Source organism: Tenrec ecaudatus, chromosome 9 (genome assembly GCF_050624435.1).
Source record: "Tenrec ecaudatus isolate mTenEca1 chromosome 9, mTenEca1.hap1, whole genome shotgun sequence".
Classification (NCBI taxonomy): Eukaryota; Metazoa; Chordata; class Mammalia; order Afrosoricida; family Tenrecidae; genus Tenrec; species Tenrec ecaudatus.
Window position 1 is genome coordinate 159,926,687 of NC_134538.1, and position 22,771 is coordinate 159,949,457.

The 22,771-nt window shown below is 51.1% G+C and overlaps 2 protein-coding genes across 2 annotated transcripts; both read right to left on the minus strand.

Moving 5' to 3' along the window:
- Positions 1 to 320: 320 nt before the first annotated feature.
- On the minus strand, positions 321 to 10,250 carry LOC142456249 (putative olfactory receptor 13C6). The gene is made up of 4 exons (XM_075557435.1): positions 10,161 to 10,250; positions 1,066 to 1,245; positions 893 to 1,007; positions 321 to 340 (listed from the first exon to the last, which is right to left on the minus strand). Exons 1-4 carry the CDS (start codon positions 10,248 to 10,250, stop codon positions 321 to 323), a joined length of 405 nt encoding a protein of 134 aa, XP_075413550.1.
- A 38-nt stretch (positions 10,251 to 10,288) lies between these two features.
- On the minus strand, positions 10,289 to 11,233 carry LOC142456251 (olfactory receptor 2F1-like). Its single transcript, XM_075557436.1, has one exon. The coding sequence runs from the start codon at positions 11,231 to 11,233 to the stop codon at positions 10,289 to 10,291; it is 945 nt and encodes a 314-aa protein (XP_075413551.1).
- Positions 11,234 to 22,771: the final 11,538 nt, after the last annotated feature.

Sequence of the window (22,771 nt, forward strand, 5' to 3'; positions counted from 1 at the left end):
CTTCCATAAAGATGGGCCATCCTGGAAATCCCACAGGGCAGGTTTGTCCTCCAGGGCTGCTATGAGCTCACTGTCAGTGGGTTTTGTTTTGGTCTGTTGATTTCTACTTCATATTTGGCTGTTAGCCAAATGCTGTCTTTTTGTGCTTGTGATTTCCTCCTCCCCACCTCCCTCTCTCCACCCTCTCCGTCACCTTCTCCTCCTTCTAATGTCTCTGGTCTGTCACTTGGGAAGGAGAACATGCCAGCGTCTTCCCCGGCACCCAGCAGAGCGTGTTGTTTACTGACTGCTATTGACTTTGACATGGTTCCGGGAGACGCTCACTGGTCGGTGGCAGGAGCTGTGATGACAACATGGTCGGGAGCCAGAGGAGATGCTCACTGATGTGTCCTTCAGTCGACTGATTGTAGGTGACGCAGTTGACATTTAGGACAATGATGGAAATGATAATGGTCATTGTGTGGCTGTTAGTCAGCCAACAAATATTGAACTTTCTCGCTGGCTTTAGGAGCTTGCTGGGGGACAGGCCAGAGATACAAAGACATCTCCTGGGCTTGAGTCACTGTTTATCCAGGCCTTAGAGCCAAGATAACCTTTCCCTGCCCACGCACTCACCCACACACACTGCTGTGCAGAGCTGCTTAGCACATCAGCCCTCAGTGCCCCTTAGGGGAAGGCTCCTCTTTCCATTCAGGGTTCTCTGCACGTCTCTGTACACAGTCAAGTCCTTGCCCAGCATCAGCCAGGGCACGCATGTGAGCATGTCCCTGCTGGAGCCCACCTCGACCACCTGGCGTTTGTGTTGTGTCCCCAAGTGGACAGGTGCATGGCGAGGGCTGTTTTCATGGTGGAAATAGCCAGGCCCACCGGCCAACACTCATCGAGGCTGCACATCGCAGGGGGCCACAGACGGCCACATAGTGGTCGTAGGTCATGGCGGCCAGCAGCAGGAACTCGGTGCCCGGACACTGGACCCCCCACTGGGTGAAGGAGATGGTCTTCGTCTCCTGGAGCAAGTGCACCAGCATCTGGGGGAACCCCGCTGGAGGTGTAGCAGATGTCCACCATGGAGAGGTGGCCCAGGAAGAAGTACATGGGCAGGTGGACCGTCAAGTCCAGCCCGGTCAGGAGGACCTTGAGCCCATTGCCCAGCAGGGTCAGCAGGTAGGCAGCCCCAAAAAGGAGGAAGAGTCCCACCTGGGCCCGCCGGTCCCTGGAGAGGCCCAGGAGGACAAAGTCGTTCACCTAGGTCAGGTTGCCCCTCCTCAAGGGGAAGGCAGGCTGGGCTGCTGGGAGAAGACCGACCCCAGGATTTTCATCAGAACTGGGGTTCAGATCTGGCTCTGCAGAGAACTTCTGCCAGACCCCTCCCATCTGTGAGTCCCCACTGGCCTGTCAGTTGCTCAAGGTGTGACTTGTTCTTCTTGTGTGAAGATTTCTAGCAAATGTCTCACAGTGAGTGTCTGTGGTTGCTGGTCGCATGAACAAAAGGAATATGGAAAGGTCTGGAAAAGTGAGGATTGTCCTTAGATCTCAGGATTTAGGAGGGGTGTCTTAGCACCTCCTGGACCTCCCTGCTCAGGGTGGGACTGAGCCCTCAGTGCCTTATTCCTGGGCCCCAGAATGTAGGGGGTGTATCCTGAGATCCCCCTGGTCCTCACTGCTCAGGGTGGGACTGAGCCCTCAGCGCCTTATTCCTAGGTCCCAGAATGTAGGAGGTGTATCCTGGGATCCCCCTGGTCCTCACTGCTCAGGGTGGGGTTACCCCCACCCCCACCACTTTGGAAGAACAAGACCGAGACCACCCCAGCGAGAACGGCACTCTTACGTCTCAGCATGCTGAAGACCTGCATTGGTCTCATCGTGGGGCACCATGTCCACCGCAGTCCCCAGCTCGTTGGGGTGATGCTGTTTCCTTGGCACATGCTGCCTTGTGTGGGATGATGGATAAAGGTGAGCACACTGTTTGGAAACTGCCACAAACGGTGCCAGTGAGGGGTGGCTCTGACCCCGGGCAGACCCTCTGCCACTGTACATGCTCGATGCTCACGCTCACCTTGCTGTCTTCAGCCCCATCAAAAGGTCCCAGAGTCATTTGTTCCCTAGTCTCCACGAAATACTGACACACACGCATCCACACACACATTACATATATACATGCAGACACACATACACACACAGACATACACATTCACATACACCATACACACATATACAGGCACACACACATACCACATATACCCCCCCCCCACACATACACACATGCGCACACACCACATATACAGACACATGGACACATATACACATATATGCATACCATACACACATCCCCACACAGACACACACCATACACACATGTTCACACATACCATACACCCATACACGTACACACACCACACACACATACACACATATACACCACCACCACCCACTCACCCCCACCCACTCACCCCCACCCCCTCACCCCCACCCCCACCTACCCACTCACACCCATCCGTTACCCTCAAGGTGGTGCGGATCTTGGTGAACCGTGTGTTGAAAAGCAGAGCTTCTCCATAGGCTTCCTTCCTTCCTTCCTTCCTTCCTTCCTTCCTTCCTTCCTTCCTTCCTCTCCCTCCCTCCCCTTTGTCCTGTCACCTCTCTGGGGGCAGAATACAAGCCTTCCTCCTGGGGCTGCTGGGTGGGTTCAAGGCACCAACTTTGAGCTCAGGAGAGCCCACCGTGAGTGCCACCAAGCACGGGTGAGGAGCAGAGCCCAAGCTCACTTTGATTGTGCCGTGGGGGAAGGTTACAGGGCCGGCCGGCTTCCATTCGAGGGTCCGTGCGCACCCTGTTACGAATCATTGTTGGCAATCCCTTCCGTGTCCCATCGCTAATCCCACCGCCTCCGAGTCTCTGCTTCTCCTTCCGCCTTCTTCCTGCCTCTTCTGAACACCAGTGCGGCCCCTTGGCTCTCAGGGGCCGATCATTCTAAAGTGGGGCACAGTGGTTTCCCTATCGACCTGGGTCTACAGAAGCCATAGGGGAAGAGAGACACCAGTCAGTGTAAGATATGAAGATAATAACAATTTATAATTTATCAAGGGGTCACGAGGGTAGGGAGGGGAGGGAAGGAAAAAGAGGAGCTGATACCAAGGGCTCAATAGAAAGTAAATGAAGCAGATCCAGATTCAGACGTGGTTGGAGCCAAGGTCTCACCCAGGACCTCTGGGTATCGTTTTCCTCCTGCTTTGCCCGCTACTTACCCTTATATTTGAAGACTCCAGACATGTTTTTGTTTCTAATTAAGTAATTTTCAATTGAAAGAGTATTTTATTGGGGACTCTTACAACTCTTATAACAATCCATACATCAATTACATCAAGCACAGGTGTACATATGTTGCCATCATCCTTTTCAAAATACTTCCTTTCCACTTGAGCCATTGGTATCAGTTCCTCATTTTTCCCTGCCTCCCCTCTCTTACCCTCGTGACCCCTTGATAAATTATAAATTAGTATTATTTTCATATGGTTTTTGAAAGAGGGGTGTGTTTGGAGGTAAACCCAGGAGGAAAACGTCTTTCAGTAGCAAAGATCTGTAGTAGCCACTGGCATGGAGCGCTTCATGCTTACTTGAAGAGAGAGTTTAGATGGGCTGTCTCTGGTCATAGCTGGGAAGCATGGCCTGAATACCTGGCCTTTCACAATCTGCCGTGAGACCCCTCAGCCTTAGTTTTCTTAGTCTGATCAAAAACGAGTATTTTTGAAACCCTGGACCCAGGGCAGAATGCATGCATCCACAGGAGGTCACGCATGGGAGGATCTGTGTTGTTTTCATTGCAAAGAGCCTCCAGTCAGTTCCAACGCAGTGACCCGATGGACAGAGAATGAATCGTGGCCTGGTCCTGGCCGCCCACCACTGTTTCGACGTTGGAGTCCACTGATTGAGGGCCTCCTTGTTTTTTGCTGACCCTCCATGCCAAGCACGAAGCCCATCTCCAGGAACGGGGCCCTCCTGACAACACGTACAAAGTCTGGGAAACAAAGGCTCCCTCTCCTAACTCCTAGTAAGCATCCTTGCGAGACAGACTTGTTAGCTCTTTCAGAGGAACAGGGGAGATTGGAAATCAAAGACCCAGTCCTGTGCTTTATGCGACACCGCAGCACAGGAGTGGGATCTATGGGCGCAGTGTTCTGATGGAATAAAATAGAGGACAGGGGTGATTGATGAGGGGGGGCAGGTGAATGTTAGAGGAGGTTCGGGATTTGGGGTGCTGCTCCTGAGGAGCTAGTTGGAGGTTTCAGATGGTCACAAGGCCATATAGGGAGGATTACATTGCAATCTACACCAGGGGTGCGAGGCTGCAGTCTTTCAGTTTCGTCAGCAAGTGCTTCAAGTTCTCCTGCTTCCAGCAAGCAAGATTGTGTTATTTGCATATCACAGGTTGTCAAAAAGCCTTCCTCCAAATCTGAGGTCATGTTCTTCGTTGTGTCATCCAGGTTCTGATTCACTCCGTATGGCTCAGCGTGCAGACTGGATCTTCATGATGAAAGATACAACTGTGACACACCCTTCCCTCACTTTGAACCACAGAGTGCTCTCTCGTTCGGCTTCAATAGTTGTCTCTCGGTCCATGTATCGGTTCAGCTGCTAAGGTAGCCGCACACTGGTCTGACCATCAGAGAACAAGAGACTAGAGAACAAGAAAGGTGAGACTCACCCAGCCATTTATTTCTCCGCCCTTCAGTTAATCCCACATGCGGTTATTGGCCAGATTGGCACAACAAACCTTAACTATCACAGACAGGGTTCTCTAGAAAAACAGGACAAGGTTACCTATGATTTTACATATGTATTTATATAGATAGATATGTACAACATAAGAAATAAAAGCTAATTAGTCTATAGAACAGTACAAATGGCTCAGTGCAACTCACCTCTGTGAGACAGTTAATACACTGGCAGTCCTTCAAGTCATGAGGGCTTCAGGGTGCAAGTCAAGGGAGCAGACAGCTGAGTCCTCTGTAGAGCCATGCAGGCAATTCAGTCACAGGAAGCAAACAGCAGGGCAGATCACCAGCAGTCAGCCAGATGACAGGGTCAGACATCCCCAGCTTAAGTGATGTATCCATCAGCAGTGTGGTGAAGCAGATCTTGAAGGAACCTCAACTACAGTGACACAACCCATGGGTTGGGAGTCCCATAGGTAGTGTAGCTCGCAAGTTGAGGCAGAGAACCAGCTAAGGGAGCCGCACACTGGTCTGATCATCAAAGAAGAAGAGACAAGAAAGGCAAGGCTCGCCAAACCGTTTATCTCTCTGCCCTTCAATTAAAGTGTCCCCCAATTAATCCCACATGTATTCATTGGCCAGGTTGGCACAATAAACCTACTTATCATACTTTGTAATGATTTGCTTTATGCAATGGTTTACAGGAATTCACTAAGGGAGAAAGCGTTAGAATACTTTTTAAACATCTTAGAGTGGATTTTCTTTGAGGGAGCTTTGCAGAAATCATGTCAGAAAAAGATGTAATGAAACCATCGCTCTTTCAACATCCCTACGTGGACTATTTAATGAAATCATTTATATTCATCCTGCCGTGTAACCATCACCTCAACCGAAAACAAGGGCACCTCAAGTCCTGAAGTAATATCTTCCCTTTCTCCTTCCCCACCCACCTATGGGAACCACTCAAAACATCTGTCTCTGCACATTTGCTGCTCTAGATACTTTGTATAAATGGGATCTTGGCTCTTTTGTGTCTGACTGATCTCCCTCAGCACCAGGTCTTCAAGGTTCATTTGGCGGGACAGCACATCCCAGAACATCACTTCTCCTTGCGGCTGAATGCTGTTCTCTTGTGTGGATGAGCCCTGTGTGGCTTATTCCTTCATCTGTTGGAGTACATGTTGGAGTACATGTCCACTTTTTAGCTGCTGTGAACAGTGTTGCAGTGTGTAAAGGTGTGCACAAGAGATTTTCACATTCAAGGGGAGAGGCAGGTGTTTGTGAATTTTAAGTTCACGGGTAACATTTTTCTTTTGATTAAAAATCCCATCTTATGGTATTGTTATATTATTGCTTAAATATGGCAACATACAGATACACTAGATTTATCTATCTCCATGTAAAGTTCAAGGGAAACAGAGTCCAGTGAAACAGGGCCCAGAGAAGTTCCCCTCCATCCTCGCCTCCATGGAGGCACTGATCTGCACCAGCTGTTCATCTTTATGGACCTCTGAGTTGAATTCCAGAGAACAGTCCATCAATCTTCTTACAGGGCAGTGATTTGGTTGCCTATGGTTTCCCTCACTTTCTTGTTTAACAGGTTGGGAAGTTTGGACTTCTCTGTGTAGTGTTCTAAGTATGACAGATCAAGTGGATTTAGACATCACTATTCCATGAATGTCAGTAGAGGGGCAGGGATAAGAAGCAGGCCCTCAATGAGATGGACTGACAGTGAGTGCAAGAGAGACCACAGCACAGGGGCACCTGAGAAGCTGGCACAGCAGCCTGCAGTGTATCTATCGTTCAGAGTTAGTGCACCCAGTGGCATTGCCTGGGAAGGTTCTCTCTGGTCACAGTGAATGTTTTGGTAAAAGCAGTTTTGCTCAAAGCTTACTTTTTGTGTGATGGCTGATGTAAGAGAACAGCGTGTGGCTGTGACATTTTGTTGCCTGCTTGGGAAAAATGCTGTAAAAACTGTTGTGATGTTGAACACAGCTTATGAGGACAGCACTATCAGAAAAACCCAAGTGTACAAATGGTTTTCTCATTTCAAAAAAGGTGAAATGATGATAGATGACAAACTTTGTTTTGGATGTCTGTCAACTTCCTGAATGGATAGAAATATCAACTCCTAGTGCATGTGGAATTCATTCCAATAGGTCAGACTGTTAAACAAGTTTTCTATTTACAGGTTCTAAAAAGGCTGCGTTTTGTGGCTGATGGGGGTCTGGTTTGGCTATTCCAACAATGCACCTGCTCACATAGCTATCTCAGTGCACTAGTTTTTGGCAAAATACAGCATGCCTCTCTTGCCCCATGCACCTTATTCTCCTGACCTCGCTCAGTGTGACTTCTTTTTGTTTCCGAGAATGAAGAGGAACATGAAAGGGCAGTGATTTGAGGACACAGAAGAAGCGAAGAAAAATCAAGGGAGCTGTTGTCAGCCATCCAAATGCATGAGTTTGAAAAATATTTCTAAGAATGAAATCACAGATTTGACAAATGTATTAAAGGTAATGGAGAGTACTTTGAATATGATGAGGTTGTTTTGTAAATAAATTAAAATATATATCTTTGAAAAAATTGTTTTTTGGGGTACCCCCTTGTATTTCGACCCCTCCTTTTCCACCTGCAGCTCAGTGAACTGATGCCTTCTTTGGACGAGATAGGTGTGGAACCACCATGGAGAGCTGAAACAAAGGATGATTTTACCTACAAGATGGATATTTTCATTGTGTTGAATGTTTGAGTAGACCATGGTCCCTACTATATGGTTATTTAATAAAGAGGGGTTGTAGCTCAGTTAGTATCAAGCCATGATCACTGTTTTTGATTGACATCACCTAGGCTTTTATTGGTTTTACCGTAAAATCTCATACCCCAAGTTTCTCCACTCAAGGAGCTGTTGACCACTTTGCAACCAGACCATGTGAGAAGGAATGATATTATGTTACATTGTTCAAAGGGAAGTGTTCCAAAGATGCAGCCAACACTAAAGACATGAGATTCATTCTCCTTCACTCTCTAATAGGACAAGCCTTCCTCCTGGGGACAGAAACCCAAACCTGGAGGTTCTGGGTGGGAAAGAGGACTTTGGGAGGGACTAGAGGAAGCAGCCCTGATGGTGCTGAGGGTTAGGCATCGAGCTTCTAACCACAAGGTCAGCAGTTCAAACCCACCAGCCACTCCCTGGGAGAAAGATGAGGCTGCTCCAGTAAAGAGTTACAGTCTCAGAAACCCTATGGGGAAGTTCTGCTAGGTCTACAGGGTCACTCTGACTCAGAATTGATTGGCTGATAGAAGGATCTTTTTTTTTTTAAAGAATGGAAGAGATAATTTATTAATCTGGGGGAGAAATGGATTGTTCAAAAAGGGTCTAGAAATGAGAATTTAATAGTTTCACTGGAAATCTTAGAACACACTCCACTCCCTTTCTCCCTAAACTTCTGGCATCTTCTCAACAGATGGAGCCCAAGGTTGGCTCTTTCTCAATGTCTGTTTCGGGAGCGAGACAAACCTGTGGTGAGTCACGCTCCAAGACAGGAGGCTTTATTATGATTTCCAAGTCTTTTAAAAAATAATGTTGTTCAGGAGGAGAGGATGGCTGTCTGGTGTGATGGGCAGGGCGCTGAGCAATTTGGAGCTTTCCTGTGTGCAGGAAAGGAGAAGATTCCTGCTGGAGAACCTTGATCCCACTCCCCACCCCCAACGTATCCCCCACTCACAGGTGGCTCTGACCGTGGTTGGGCCAGGATGGGGCTGCACGTCCCGGTTGCATTAGACACGGTGGTGGTGCAAAGCTGTGTGTTTGCGGTCCTGCACTCTAACCGCCGGCTGACCAACAGCCCCACTGCAAGCTGGCCAGGGAAATGCCCCCTTTTCTCAGTATCAGACTGCACGGGGCCACTTCTGGCTGCTCAGGGCCATGGGGACCATTGCTCAAACTTTGGGCCATAACCTCTGTGCGAGGACTCCCCACCCCTGTGGCTGGGCTCGGCCATGGGTATGTCACATGGGTGATCCTGCCCCTCTGGCTTGTTACATCTTGAGGGCACACGGGGCGTTGCAACTTCATGGCCCCCTGTGGGCAGGGAATCTCTGCCAGGACTACAGATTGGAGTCAGGACCAGATTTTTTTAAAGATCACATTGCCTTTGTTTATTTCTTTTCTAAACCATTTTATTGGGGACTCATACAACTCTTATCACAATCCATCCATCCATCCATTGTGTCAAGCACATTTGTACATTTGTTGCCATCATCATTCTCAAAACATTTTCTTTCTACTTGAGCTCTTGGTATCAGTTCCTCATTTTCCCCCTCCCTCCCCGCTCTCCCTCCCTTGTGAGCCCTTGATAATTTATAAATTATTATCATTTTGTCATGTCTTACACTGTTGGACATCTCCCCTCACCCACTTTTCTGTTGCAGGACCAGATTTTCATGGCAGGAGGTCTGTGCCCCCCAACCCTCAGCTCCTGTCTGCTGTTTCTTCCTCTTGTTGATGTTCAGCCTCAGTGTGATGTGTGCCTCTCCAAACTGTGGTCATTCCATATTTTGGATTGACCCAGGGATCAAGAGTGGAGTCCAGAGGAGCCACACCCCCTTTCCGACGACCTATAAAGGTGTCCACGAGGCGCTGTGCGTTAGGCAATGGGCTGCTGACTGCAAAGCCAGTGGTTGGAGGGAACAAGTCCCTTGGGTGGGTGGGAGGGTGCGGGGAGAAAGACAAGCTCTCGGTTGCCCATTTAAGCCATTAAAGCAGTGATTCCCAACCTTCCTAAAGCTGTGACCCTTTCATACAGTTCCTCATGCTGTGGTGACCCCCTAACCAAAAAATTATTTTTATTGCTACTTCATCACTGTCATTTTTCTACTGTGATGAACTGGGCAACCCCTGTGAAAGGGTTGTTTGACCCCCAGAGGGGTCACAACCTACAGGTTGAGAACCGCTGTGTTAAAGTCTTGGAAGCCCCCTGTGGGGTGGCTGAATCAGATCTCCCTCCGGGCAGTGTTCTGCCTGGAGTGGCAGGTAACCTGTGGCCCCTCCACCTGTCCCTTACACACATGGTCACATCTATCCACATAGGACTTCTCGGAGATCACACACATGATACCCCCATCCACACTCAAGTACACTTAGCCTCTAACACATGTACACCCGTTCCCATGAGCACACACAGCTCTCATACACGAAGTCCACTCCCTTCCCTCACACCTGCACGCATGTTCACACACCCATTCATTCGCATACACTCACTCAGAGACACACATTCTTACACACACACTCACATATGTACACACACAGCTCTCACACAGATTCCACTTCCCACCCTTAACCTCACACTGTCATATGCACACATTCACACACTCTAACACGCTCATACTCACACACACACATTCTCACCTGCACATACATGTGCACACACCCCACCCCCACACTCTCACGTGCTCAAACTCACACACACTGACGTTCTCAAACGGGTGCTCACACAGCTTCCTCTCACACAGGGCCTTTCGCGGAGAGACAGCCCCCATGCCTGCGCCCTTCTTGGACCGGCTGGCCGGTGGGCGCCCTAGTGCTGCGGCGTGTTGGTACGTCCGCGGAGAAGGCGGCGCAGCGCGGCCTTCATGTCCTTGTTGCGCAGGCTGTAGATAAGCGGGTTCAGCATGGGCGTCACCACGGCGTAGAAGAGCACCACTACCTTGTCCTGCTCCGCTGACGCGGCCGAGCGGGGCTGCAGGTAGGTGAAGAGGGCCATGCCGTAGGACATGGAGACCACCGCCAGGTGGGAGGCGCAGGTCCCGAAGGCCTTGCGGCGGCCCTGGCTGGAGCGGATGCGCAGGATGGCGGCGGCGATGTGGGCGTAGGACAGCGACACCAGGCAGCAGGGCACCAGCAGCACCACGACGCTGGAGGCCACGATGACCACCTGGTTGAGGGTGATGTCCACACAGGCCAGCCGCACCAGCGCCAGCGTCTCGCAGGCCACGTGGTTGAGCACGTTGCGACCGCAGGTGGGCAGGCGCATGGTGATGGCTGTTTCCACGGAGGAGTTAGCTAGGCCCACCAGCCAGCACACGGCTGCCAGCAGCCCACACAACCGCGGGCTCATGGCGGCTGCGTAGCGCAGGGGGTCACAGACGGCCACATAGCGGTCGTAGGCCATGGCAGCCAGCAGCAGGAACTCGGTGCCCCCGAGGGCCAGGGAGAAAAACAGTTGGGCTCCACACCGGGCAAAGGAGATGGTCTTCGTCTCCTGGAGCAAGTGCACCAGCATCTGGGGGACCCCGCTGGAGGTGTAGCAGATGTCCACCACGGAGAGGTGGCCCAGGAAGAAGTACATGGGCAGGTGGAGCCTCGAGTCCAGCCCGGTCAGGAGGACCATGAGCCCGTTGCCCAGCAGGGTCAGCAGGAAGGCAGCCCCGAAAAGGAAGAAGAGCCCTACCTGGACTCGCTGGTCCCTGGAGAGGCCCAGGAGGACAAAGTCGTTCACCCAGGTCAGGTTGTCCCTCCTCATGGGGCAGGCAGGCTGGGCTTCCCGGAGGAGGGGCATTGGAGGGACAGGTGGGTCCACAATCTAGGGGCCGGTGAGGACATGCAGGCCCTTGGGTAGCATGGCGGCTGGAGGGGAATGGGTGGACGGAATGGGTCAGTGACCCTCTCCCTTCTCCTAGGTAGTGAGCAGGGCAGGGAGAAGGCAGGGGGTGGGGGAGTATTTTGGCTTTTCACTCTCACCTAGGACATTTTCACCAATCAAGTCCCCGTCTCAGTCACCTTTTTACCCTTACGACCTGTTTCCCATCGAGTGAGGCACAGCCAGCTCGCTCCAACGGGGTGTTCTCTCCTCCGTGACAGGACCCGGGTCTGATATTGGTCTGGCCTGGGCACCTCTGGTGCAAACACCACCCCCTTAACAGTGAGCGCCTGTGTGCTTGCTACGACACCCAGCAGGAGCGACTAGGAAGAAAGGCCTGGTGACCTACTTCCAAAAAACCAGTCAGTGGCAGGTCTACGGAGCACCCAGTCCAATCTGTGACTGGTTGTGGGGGCCGCGAGGGGCCGGGCACTCATGGTGCGGGGCCACCATGACGGGGGTGCAGCGGACAACAAGCCTTGCAGTCTTGTAGGAGTTGATCAGAGTGGACCGCAAAAGACAGGTGTGGGACACAGGGGGGCAGAGTGACAGACGAGGAGGAAGAGAGACTGCCCAAGAAAGCAAAGCTATGGGGCGGAGTCAGGGAAGAGGAAGGGTCAGGGTGGAGAAGAGGCGAGCGGGGCAGAAAGGCTCCCACGAGACACTTGCAAGCAAGGGAGTAGATGTTCTGCGTTCCAGCAGCCCCTCCCTGCAAGGCTGGTCTAGCCTCTGCCCACTCCTCCAGGAGGCCGTCTGCAAGGTCACTGCCCAGACAGGAACCCTCTCACAACGTCTTTGTCCCCCATCCGTCTGTCAGGTGCAGCTTCAGTTCATGAACAAAAGCCTTTTCAGCCCTGTTCTGTGCCAGGAGCTGGGCCGGGCCTGGGGACCTGTCTGAACAAGAAGGAGGCAATTGGGTGCCCCGTTTCCTGGGTCCTTCCCGCTTCACAGGGACACAGATCACATTAACGACGACGAAAGATTAATTAAGTGTAACTGTGCTAAACGCTCTGAAGGTGAGGGACGAGGTCCGCACTCGCCTAATTAACTTTGGCGTGCTGTAATTAAGTTACTCTGGCATGGGGCCCTCTTTCTCGGGAACTCGCCCTGCAGAGGCAGCTGCTGACACTTGCTTAGCCCGTGGACACGCTTCACACAATCCAGTCATGGGACCAGCCCCTCCCAACAGGGCACAGTACGAAGTGATGGAAACCCCCGCTCCCAGAGGGAGGGGATCGCATCCCGTAGCTGCCCAGTCTTCCCAGCATGCAGCCCAGCCCTCTGTCCCAGAGAAAGAGCCGCCCCCCAGCCCCGGTCCACAGCGGTTCCATGGTGGCCCTGTAAGAAACACGGAGTAGAACAGCCTCATGGGACCTCCGCGTCACTGGCCTTGACCTTGACGGGAGCAGGCTGTCTCCTCCTTCTCCAGCAGAGGGGTTGGTGGCTGGAGGCACCACGTTGTTTGGTGAGCAGCCCGATGTTTAACCCACAGTCTCCGAAAGTAACCTCTGAGTGAATACACGAAGTGTGAAACAGCTACATGCACATCCTCTTTAAAACAAAAATTAATGATGCAGTTGTCCTGTTTCTTTGTTTTTTTAAAAAAGAAAGGTCTAACTCAGGGTGGTGACTCATTGACGATTCAGCTTCACTTGTGGTTCAGCTCTGCCAGCGCAGAGGTGGGTGGGGTGTGGCTCCCTGTGTTCTCTGTGAAAAGGGTCAGGCAGAAGGACCTTCGGGACCCTTTCATGGACAGGAGAAGCGAACCAAGCCCGCATCCCACCCATTTTCCTCATCACAGAAACAAAGCAGGCGCACGCATGTGGATGGCCAGCCAAATGTCACACGTGTCAGCCAAATATTTCCATCCCTGGGTGACAGAGTTTGCGTCCTCCCTCCCTCTCCGCCCCTGGGGCATCCTTGAGAGGGGTCCCACTCCTCAGCATTACCCCCCAACAACACCTCCGGGAGTACACCAGGCACTGGGGCGCTAGTCACAGACTCCTGTGCAGGCAGAGGGAAGAACAAAGGGGGACGGTCCACCTTGGTCCAGAGGGTGCTCGCTGGACACCATGTTGCCCACAGATGGTTGGCACCCTGCTCAGGTGCTGAAATGTTGTTACCAACAGGCTCTGTCTCAGTGTTCGCAGATCATTAGAGACTTCCCTTCGCTTTGCTCAACACGCGGATTCCAGAGCCAGGGGCTGGGGCTAGGGGTCAGGATGGGCGGGGCAGATAGCCCGGTAGGCACGGAGCCAGGGTGAGTCATGGTGACCTCATTCAGGAGCCCCAGAGGAAGCGGGCCATGCGGAGCAGTAACAGGAGCTACAGAGCAGAACTGTGTAAATAACCAGAGAGACAGAGACAGAGAGACAGACAGAGAAACACAGCTGCAGAAGTCAAGAAACAATCCATGCATCTGCTTCTTGGAAAAGGAGAATGGGGCTAAGCCCACTTGTGTTGCTGATGAGGATACCTGGCTTCTAGCTGCCTGGGTCAGCCAATCACCTAAGCACCTCTGGGTGTACCCTGCCTCTCCATCTGCAGTGTGAGTGAGACAGGTGATGAGGTCAAAGCCAGGGTCTCTTCCAGCTCTAGAGAGGAATTGTCTGATCACTGACTGCCACCCAGGAGTGCCTGCAGCTTCAGCTTCCCATGCTCCAAACAGAAGGGAAGCCCTTCTGTGTTGGGCCACTGGCCATTTTCACAGGTTCTACCACAGAGGGCAGTTGATTTGGGGATCAAAGAACTCATGCTGCCCTTTACTTTGGGAGGGGTGCCAGCCAGTGGGACCAGAGCAAATTGCAAACCAGAGGGCAAGGAGAGAGAAGGGGACACACCTACAGAAAGGGGAGGATCTTGTGGGTCAGGACAGGGAAACTTGCAGCATTTTGAGAAGACTGTCCTGGGGAACCCTAAATGACATGACCCTACCACTCTGTACTCAGCAGACCTCCCCCTTTCCAGGGGAACTATGCGTCTTGATGGCTGGAAGTGACCACCATTCTCCCTTTCAGGAAAAGACAAGGGTCTCTATCTACCGATGGAGGGAGAAAGACGGGGCTTTCTACTCCCATAAAGAGTTCAGGTGTTGGGAACGCACAGGGGCAGTTCTACCCTGCCCTATAGGGCTGCTACGAGTTGAAATCGACTCATGGCAGTGAGTTTTTAAAATATCTATCTGTAGGCAGTGCCATTGTGAGTTGGAATCAACTCCATGGCAGTAGACTTGGTTCTTTTGGTTTATGGCTCTCTGTACAGAGCCGCTGACACAGTCATCAAGGGCTCGATTTCTAAACAAAGGGCCAGTGGTCGGACCCCACCAAGGCTGTGGCGGCAGCCTGCCTCTGTAAACACGGCAGCCTTGGAGTCTCTGGGAGCAGTGCCCTTCGGTCCTGTACGGCTACACATTAGGAGTCAGAATCGACGTGAGGGCAACAGGTATTTATATCTGCAGCTCTTGTTTCAAGCCCAGTCCTTCTATGAGTCCTCTTCTACTTCTCCGAGGTCCGGAACAGAGCCTTCTCCTCTTTGCTGCCCACTCTCAGCCCCGGCGGCAAAGAGATCTGCACTCACTGGGACGTCAGCTTCTGCTGTTGACCCCACAACTGACCAGACCCAGGACTCTACTGAGTTCCCCCAAACACATCCAGAGAGAACTGTGGAAGCTCCCAAGACAGTCCCAGCTACTCCCAGGGGTCTGGGCTCCATCCTCACTGCCCTGCATCGGACCTGCGGGACCCTTTGGGTTGGGTGCTCACCTCACACACGGACTCACTCTGCGGAGCAGGCAGCACTGTTCCGAGGAAGTCCTTGATGCAGTTGTCCCTCAACTTCCCGGAAATGGAATTTTCACGTCGTCAGGCTTGGTGGGTAACTTCTGAGAACCCGGGCATCCCTGGAGGGCAATTATTGGCTCTTGGTGTGTTCGTTGATTCACCCTTCTCCCAGTTAGCTCTCTGCCACCATGGGTGCTCAACTGCTAAGTTCCCCAGGGAATAAACATTCTGGAAATATTTTTGCTTCAACTTTTAATTGTCTTTGCGCCAAGGCTAATGAGCTCTTCCCTGGTTCTTTTGGGTCTTTCCCTGCCTGTAAGGGTCGCAGTGGGCGCGAGAGGAAGGGATAGCAGGTTCAAGCCTCTAGTCTGGTGGGAAGGAAAGGAGGGTAGTTGGGGAGGGGAACCAAACCAGCAGTTGTGGCATCAACTCCCACTGATGGGGACCCCACGCATATCAGAATGGAATTGTGTGCCACTAGGCTTTCCAACGAAACCCTGGTGGTGTAGTGGTTACGAGTTGGCTGCAATCTGCCAGGTGGGCAGTGGAAAACCATCAGCCACTCCACTGGAGAAAGGTAGGGCTTTCTACTCCCATGAAGAGGGGCTGTCTCAGAAATACACAGGGCAGTTCCACCCTGCCCTATATCATCTTTATGAGTCAGCATTGACTGGATGGCGTCTCTGCATGATGTGCTCAGCGCACACTCAGCAGCAGCCTAAAACATAGGTCAGTTGAATCCACAAAGTGACTTGATGGTGGTGAGTTTAGTTTGGATTTTCAATGGCTTCAAAGACCGATTTCTACGTCTTTCTTTGAGGTTGCCCTGACACTCCCTGCCACTGAAACCTCCCCATGGGTTGGTTTCAAGGGCTTCTTATGCACGAGAAAGTGGACAAGGGATACGGAAGGTTGAAGAAGAACTGAACAATGGTGTTGGAGACTAACCAAGGACCGCAGACTACCAGAAGAAACAGCAAACTTGTGTAGGACAAATGACCCTTTCACAGGGGTCTCCCGATTCATGACAGCAGCAAAATTCCTGTGATGAAGTAGCAACGACAATAATTTTATGGATTGGGGGTCACCACGACATGAGGGACTGTGTTAAAGGGTGGTGGGATTAGGAAGGTTGAGAACCACTGGAAGAAGTACCGCCACCATGTTCTTTTGCAGCGAGCGTGGCGAGACCGCCTCTCCTCCTTTGGACATGTTGGCAGCAGAGACTAATGCCTGCGAAAGGACAACGTCCTTGGTAGAGTAGAGGGTCATCGTAAAGGAGGAAGGCTCGCAGTGAGATGGATGATTCCGTGGCTGCAGTGGAGAGCCCACTGTGATGACCATGCTTCTCTTTCCTTCTGATGGACATAGGGTCCCTGCGAGTGGGGAGCAACCCCCGGCCTCTCGACACTAACACTGGCGCTTTGGTGGTCTTCCAGATCACATTTCTGTTCAGGTTTCCATCCCACCCGCATCTTTCCAGCCTTTTCCCAACTGGATTTTCCAGCTTTGAGTCGCCCTCCACAAAGCTATGGTCACTACCCTGGAATTACTAGACGGAGCAGAGAAAGCAATGTGTCAGGGTGTGGCTTTGGCTCACACCAACTTACGGTCACAGAATACAGATCTTGGGCAAGACAGGAAGAAAGACCAGATTGTTTTCAGTGAGGACCCCGTTAGAGTTGATCCATTGGAGTGGGTCAGTGTCAGTCAGATGAAGGCTTTATGCTCTTGGAGGGTTGGTCCCGTAAGGCTGGCCCAGGAATGGAAGCTTTGCTACACTCTCAGAAGATTGGGTCTTGCTCCAGCACTTTGGTCAGGTCACTTAATCTCCGTGGGTCTCCGATGCCTCATCTGTGAAACACAGAAGCCGGATCAGACCTCTGAAGATCTGATGGCTCTCCCTGCCCATGTCTTCCATCATGCGTGTCGTGGTCTCCTCCGTTCATCCTACAGACTGAGCTCTGGGACTGAGGTCAATCCGCATGGCTTCCAAACTGTGGGCAGCAGGAGGTAGGAGTCATGGTCTTCTTTGAGCCTGGTTCCTCACCAGGGCTGTCGCCGAAGGAGCTAATATTTCATGCCCTATCTGGACCTCTGGTTCTTGGAGACAAGTTCATTTCCTGCTGTCTCTGTGCAGTTACAGGCTTGCTCCTCACCTGGGTCATGGCGATCAGTCCTCTGGAACTTGCCACCCATGACCCACTTCCCAACCTGCCTACCAACCCACCCTCATATCTCTTTACCACAAGCCTTTCCTGTCACTATGAAGTGCTTACTTCCAATTGCATCTGGTTCTCAGTCACACTGCCCTCTCATGGGCTTTTCCATGTGGTTAAGCCCCCCTCTACACACACCCCTCCCTACCACCACCTCTTCCCCCAACAGAATGGCAGGAGGCACTTTCACATCCCTGAGCTGGAGACCATTTCTGACTTCAATGTTGACGGCAACTCATCTCTAATTGGCTTGCTCATACCTGGGGCTACGCACTGCTCTGCTTCCCTATCTACCTACTGGGAAGAGCTTCAGTGGTCTTCAGTACACACCAGGTATGTGACCAGTGGGGAACCACTTCTAACACTCGGCAACCCATCTTGAGTGAACGCTCGCTACTTTCAAAGCATCAGCTCCTTGCAACCGTATGCGATCTTCTCCTGTTGTGTTAACATTGGACGAGCACAGCGCAGCTCATGTCTGAAATGGACATCTTTCCTTACAAGATTACAAGCACAAATGCAGGGTCCCGGGCAACTCTCACTTCAAAGTCAACCTGCCAATGCGGCAGAGAGCGCGTGGGGGAGTATTCCTCTGGGAGGATCCGTGAAGACGTGGCAGCCTCATTTTCCACCATGATCTTCTCTTCTAGAGTCTCTGTCTTGCTGGGTTGGATGGTAAGGGGATTGGGGACCAAGAGCATCAAACGCCTGTGACACGTATCTTAGTCCCTGACCCTATACACGGCCCTTTTGGGCTTACACTAGGCTCTCCGAGTCCAGATCTAAACGACGTTAAGCTCGGCGTTGAGTTGAGTGGGCGGTTTCTTTCTCTGCTTTCCCAACATGGTCACTGGATGTGAGAGGAGCTCACCGTGGGACTGAGTCGTGGTATGCAGCGCGCAGGGCGGGAGCTCTCCTCGTGCTGGGCCTGCTGTGAGTCCCCGGGAAAGCTCTGCCATCCCCTGACTGGGTTCTGCTGAGACACAGCTCATGAGGACCAGCTCAGGCGGCTGCTACTGAACCCGTGGGGCGAGGCTGGTGGACAGGCTGCCTTTGAGTTCCATCAGGGTCCTGTGGCCAATCCTTTGCTCAGTTGTTCTTGGTTCCACTTTTACTTTTCCTAATGTTGTGGTCCCCCAACCTACACACACACACACACACACACACACACACACACACACACACACACACACTATACCCTTGCAATACAAAGGCACATGTACACAGGCATACATGTTCACAACACACCCATCTTATATACATACATGGACACACACCATATACATACCACACAAATACACACGTGTATATGTGTGTAGTATATTCACCCATATACTCAACACAAATGCATATGTGCATACGCATGCATCTTCTCACACATGCACCCTGCCACACAATGATGCCATACTCATACACATACATGCACACACCACACCACACAACACAAATTACACACATGTGTATGCTTGTAATGGATACACAGCACATGCACACACATGCATGCTCACACACTATACACGCCATACAGTGTACACACACACCACGTCATCATATACACCACACACATGCACGCACACACAAGCATACGTGCACACACTACACGTAACAAACACACAGACCACTTCCAAGGGTGGATCGTAAGTGTTTTGGGGCCCTGACTTGGGAAATCCCCTTGCTGCTCTCTGCACCTGTGGCCCGCCTGGCCGGCCATTGGTGGACCACTAGCTCCACCCCATGGAGCACACATAAACGGGGCCGCGCCCCCTGCTGTCAGACACCAGGTGCACATTTAGGTGCACTTTCAAGCATGCAACCCCCACCCCCTTTCCTCCTACTGCTGGGTCACCTGCCTTCCTTGTACTGCTGGGTCACCTGCTCTCCTGGGACCCACGGTTGCGCTTTCACTTTGGGTCATATCCTCACAGAGCCACTTCTCTGTCCTCAGGGACATTGTCCCTTCAAGGAGTGGTCAGGACAACTTACTGAGTTGTCAACTTCCTGTCTCCCAGCACACCTGTGCGACCTGTGTGGAAGGTGGGCTTCACTAATGTTCTGTCCTGAGGTCCCTGTGTGCCCCAGTTACCCAACTCTCGGGGTCAAGTCTAAAATGTCTGTGTCTCACAGAGGTGTCTCAGTCCACCAGCAATTTGCAATTAGCAAAAACAAAAATACTGATGTAATATTCCCCAAATATTGTCCCAGCATACCTATATCGTCCAGGTCCTGTCCCCTATGTTCCCACACAGGCCCAACTTCCACGGGGAGTCAGGGTCTCTCCAAATGCCCCCAGGTAACAAGCGGGCGGGTTTCTGCTCCAGGAGGCTGCCCCCTCCTGGCTGCCCGAAGAAACTGTTTGCTGAGCCTCCAAGCACTTCAGCCCTCTCCCCAGAAACTCCCTATTTCCTTAGATATCTTGGCTCCACCCCTCTGTAGACAGCTCAGCTGCTACTTTCTTCCTGGCCTTTGGCAAGTCATCCTGACCCATCAAGTTCTTCTGCAGATGGAAGGATTGTGGGGGTGGGCCCTGTGAAGACAGAGGGTGGAGAATGGGTGCAATCTCACCAGACCTGACCTGGGATAGAACAGCCACCTGGCAGTCAGACTGGGTCACTAAGCAGAAGTCACCAGTAATATTTTTGCTGGCCTGTCTACTTGGCTCCTTTGGAAATGTTCTCCTTGGTTCCCATAGCCTGGCATGTCCTGGTGTGTCCCCTGCTCTCTGGAGGGACAGAGGAGGAGAGGGGTCTGTCAGTGACCCAGGAGGAAGCCCATAGACAAAGTGGCTTCCAACCAGGAGGGATGGCCACGAATGACAGCATGGTGGTGTGAGAGGGGGCAGGAGGAACCAGGCACGGGCGACCAGTGGAGGCTTCCCTGTAAGTAGGTTGATATTTGGGTTGAGACAACATCAGGCAGCACGAGCCATTTGGAAGTGGGGGAAGGGGGGCATCCCAGCATGGCATTCAAAAGATGGGCCTGTGTGTTAGTCCGGGTAGACTAGAGAAAAAAATTTGTAGACACTCATATGTATATAAGAAAGGGCTTTATATGAAGAATAATTGTACATTAAGAAAGCATCCCAGCCCAGTCCATATCAAGTCCAAAAGTCTCATATTAGCTCATATGTCTGATACCAATCTATAAAGTCCTCTTCAGACTCACAAAGCACATGCAATGACGCTGATTGCAGGAAGATCACAGGCCAGTGGGTGGGAAGTCTTGTGGATCCAATGGCATTGTAAACATCACCGTGTTGGTGGCGGGGGTGGGGGTGGCAGAGGGGGAATGGGTTTCTCCATATCCAAGTGTCTGGCTGCCATCAGCCTGTGTCCATGTGGCTTGTCAAAAAGAATGTCTTGTAGGGACTGAGCCTGTGTCCTGCCTCAAGAGCGCTATTTACCTCCTTAGTGTCTCCAAATGAGGTCATCAAGCTACAACCTGACTGACAGGTGAAACTCCACCCCTTCCCTCTTAATCCTCTCAAATTGACAGCAGATTATACAACTACTACTGCCTGGGGAAAAAGAAAAAACAAAAAAGGAAATTCTAGCGACTCCTTCACCATGCCATCGGGCACCTCGATGTCCTAAGTTCCACCTTTACTTGAGGTGACCCCGAGCTCGGATCTGTCACGGTGCAGAGGGGGACAAGTTGAACCATCACCGCTCCTCAGGAGAAAGATGAGGCATTCTCCTCCTGTGAAGAGTCAGCATCTCAAAGACTCACAGAGCAGCCCTGCTCTGTCTTACTGGATCAAGATGGGTTGGACAGGACCCAATGGCAGGGAGTGAGTCCCACAGCTGCCATGTTCAAAACTGCCTCCATCTTTTCACCAGGAGCAGACAACCAGCATAGGATAGACGGGCATGGGAGTTATACTCTGGTGCACACTTAAGAAATCTCTCATGTGAAGCCTGCTAAGCCCAGCAATGTGGACATGGCTATTCTGAAACAGAACTGTACAGGCAGGAGAACCTGTAGGGTGACACCCCAGTGATGGAATTACTGCAGCAAATGAATTCAGGTACGGCAAATAGAAGCAGATCCACGTCACCCTCCTTGGAAGAAGTGGGCCTGCTCCACTGGGTTCCCGAGGCTGCAATGGGTTGGAACCATTGACCTTCAGGCTAGCAGCCTGATGTGTAGTTCTCTGTGCCACCAGGGCGCCTGTGGAAGAAGTGGGAACAGCTCCATCAAAACATGTGGTGTGCCCCAAAACATGTCAGCATGGACTCAATGCCTGTGAATTGAGGATATCTTCTTTTCTGCAGACTATTTGGATCCTTAGCTCATTTTCCGTGTAGACTATTCATCTCTTTCTTATTGATTGGAAAGGGATTTTTATATAATGGTGAAACTAGTCTTTCCCACACATCAAGCATTTTTTCCAAGCTTGTTTTTATTTCATTGTCTTTAGCATTTTTGACATATACTCATGTACACTACAGTTCAGTGGTTTAAATATATTAACACGAGTCGTACAATTACCAACACCATCAATTTTTGATGACATAAATCATTCTTATATCCATTGTGATTTTCTACCTGTTGCCCCCAGTCCTCCTGCCAAAGCCCTAAAGGTGTATTAATATAGTTACTTTCTTCATGGATTACTTGCCCCAGATTTTATATCAAGAAAATCACACCCCAAACAATAAATAACCCATCAGGGAAAAACAAAATAAAACACAGATAAACCAGAATCTACAAGAAAGCAGAAAATAATAAACACTGAAACAAGTTGAAAGTGGGTCAAAAGGGACACAAATAGTAAGCTGTTAGATTTTAAGCTAACTGTATCTGCAGTAATTGATTTTTCAAAGCACTCTGGCTGAGGAAAACACCATTCACTTCTGCGGTCAATGATGTCCAAGGGAGTTCAATGTACACTTAGCCTACGTGGGGGCCCTTCATGGATTTTGGGCTCTCACTGTCAGGCATAGTCTTCTGCAAAGAGGGTGCTCAAAACTTAAACTCTAATATGATTCCCACCTCTAGTCTTGAATTTTATTATTTATAATCCTTGGATCACACCAGCTAGTTGTAACTGCTTCTGTGTGGCTATAGCCAACACCTTACTTAGATGACTGCTTGTTGTAACACAAAACTTTAGGAGCCCAGGCACCATTTATCATGATAACCAGGCACCATCCACTTTCTCCAGTACACTTGGCTATAGCACCTAAATCTTCAGTGATCCTTTCATGAAGGTGAGTATTGCCCAAACTTGCTTTTATTCTCTTTCCATTTTGTACGAGGCAGTGTCCCACACAGACAGCTTTGGTAATTTTCCATAATGAGTGAATTCTGGGAATTATGTCAGGCTCAGGAAGTCAGCCTGCCCTCTTGTGCTCATGTTCCTGTGGGGAATCACACCTCAGAACTGCTTTGGCTCCAGTCCTACCCGCTCTCTGTGCTTCAGC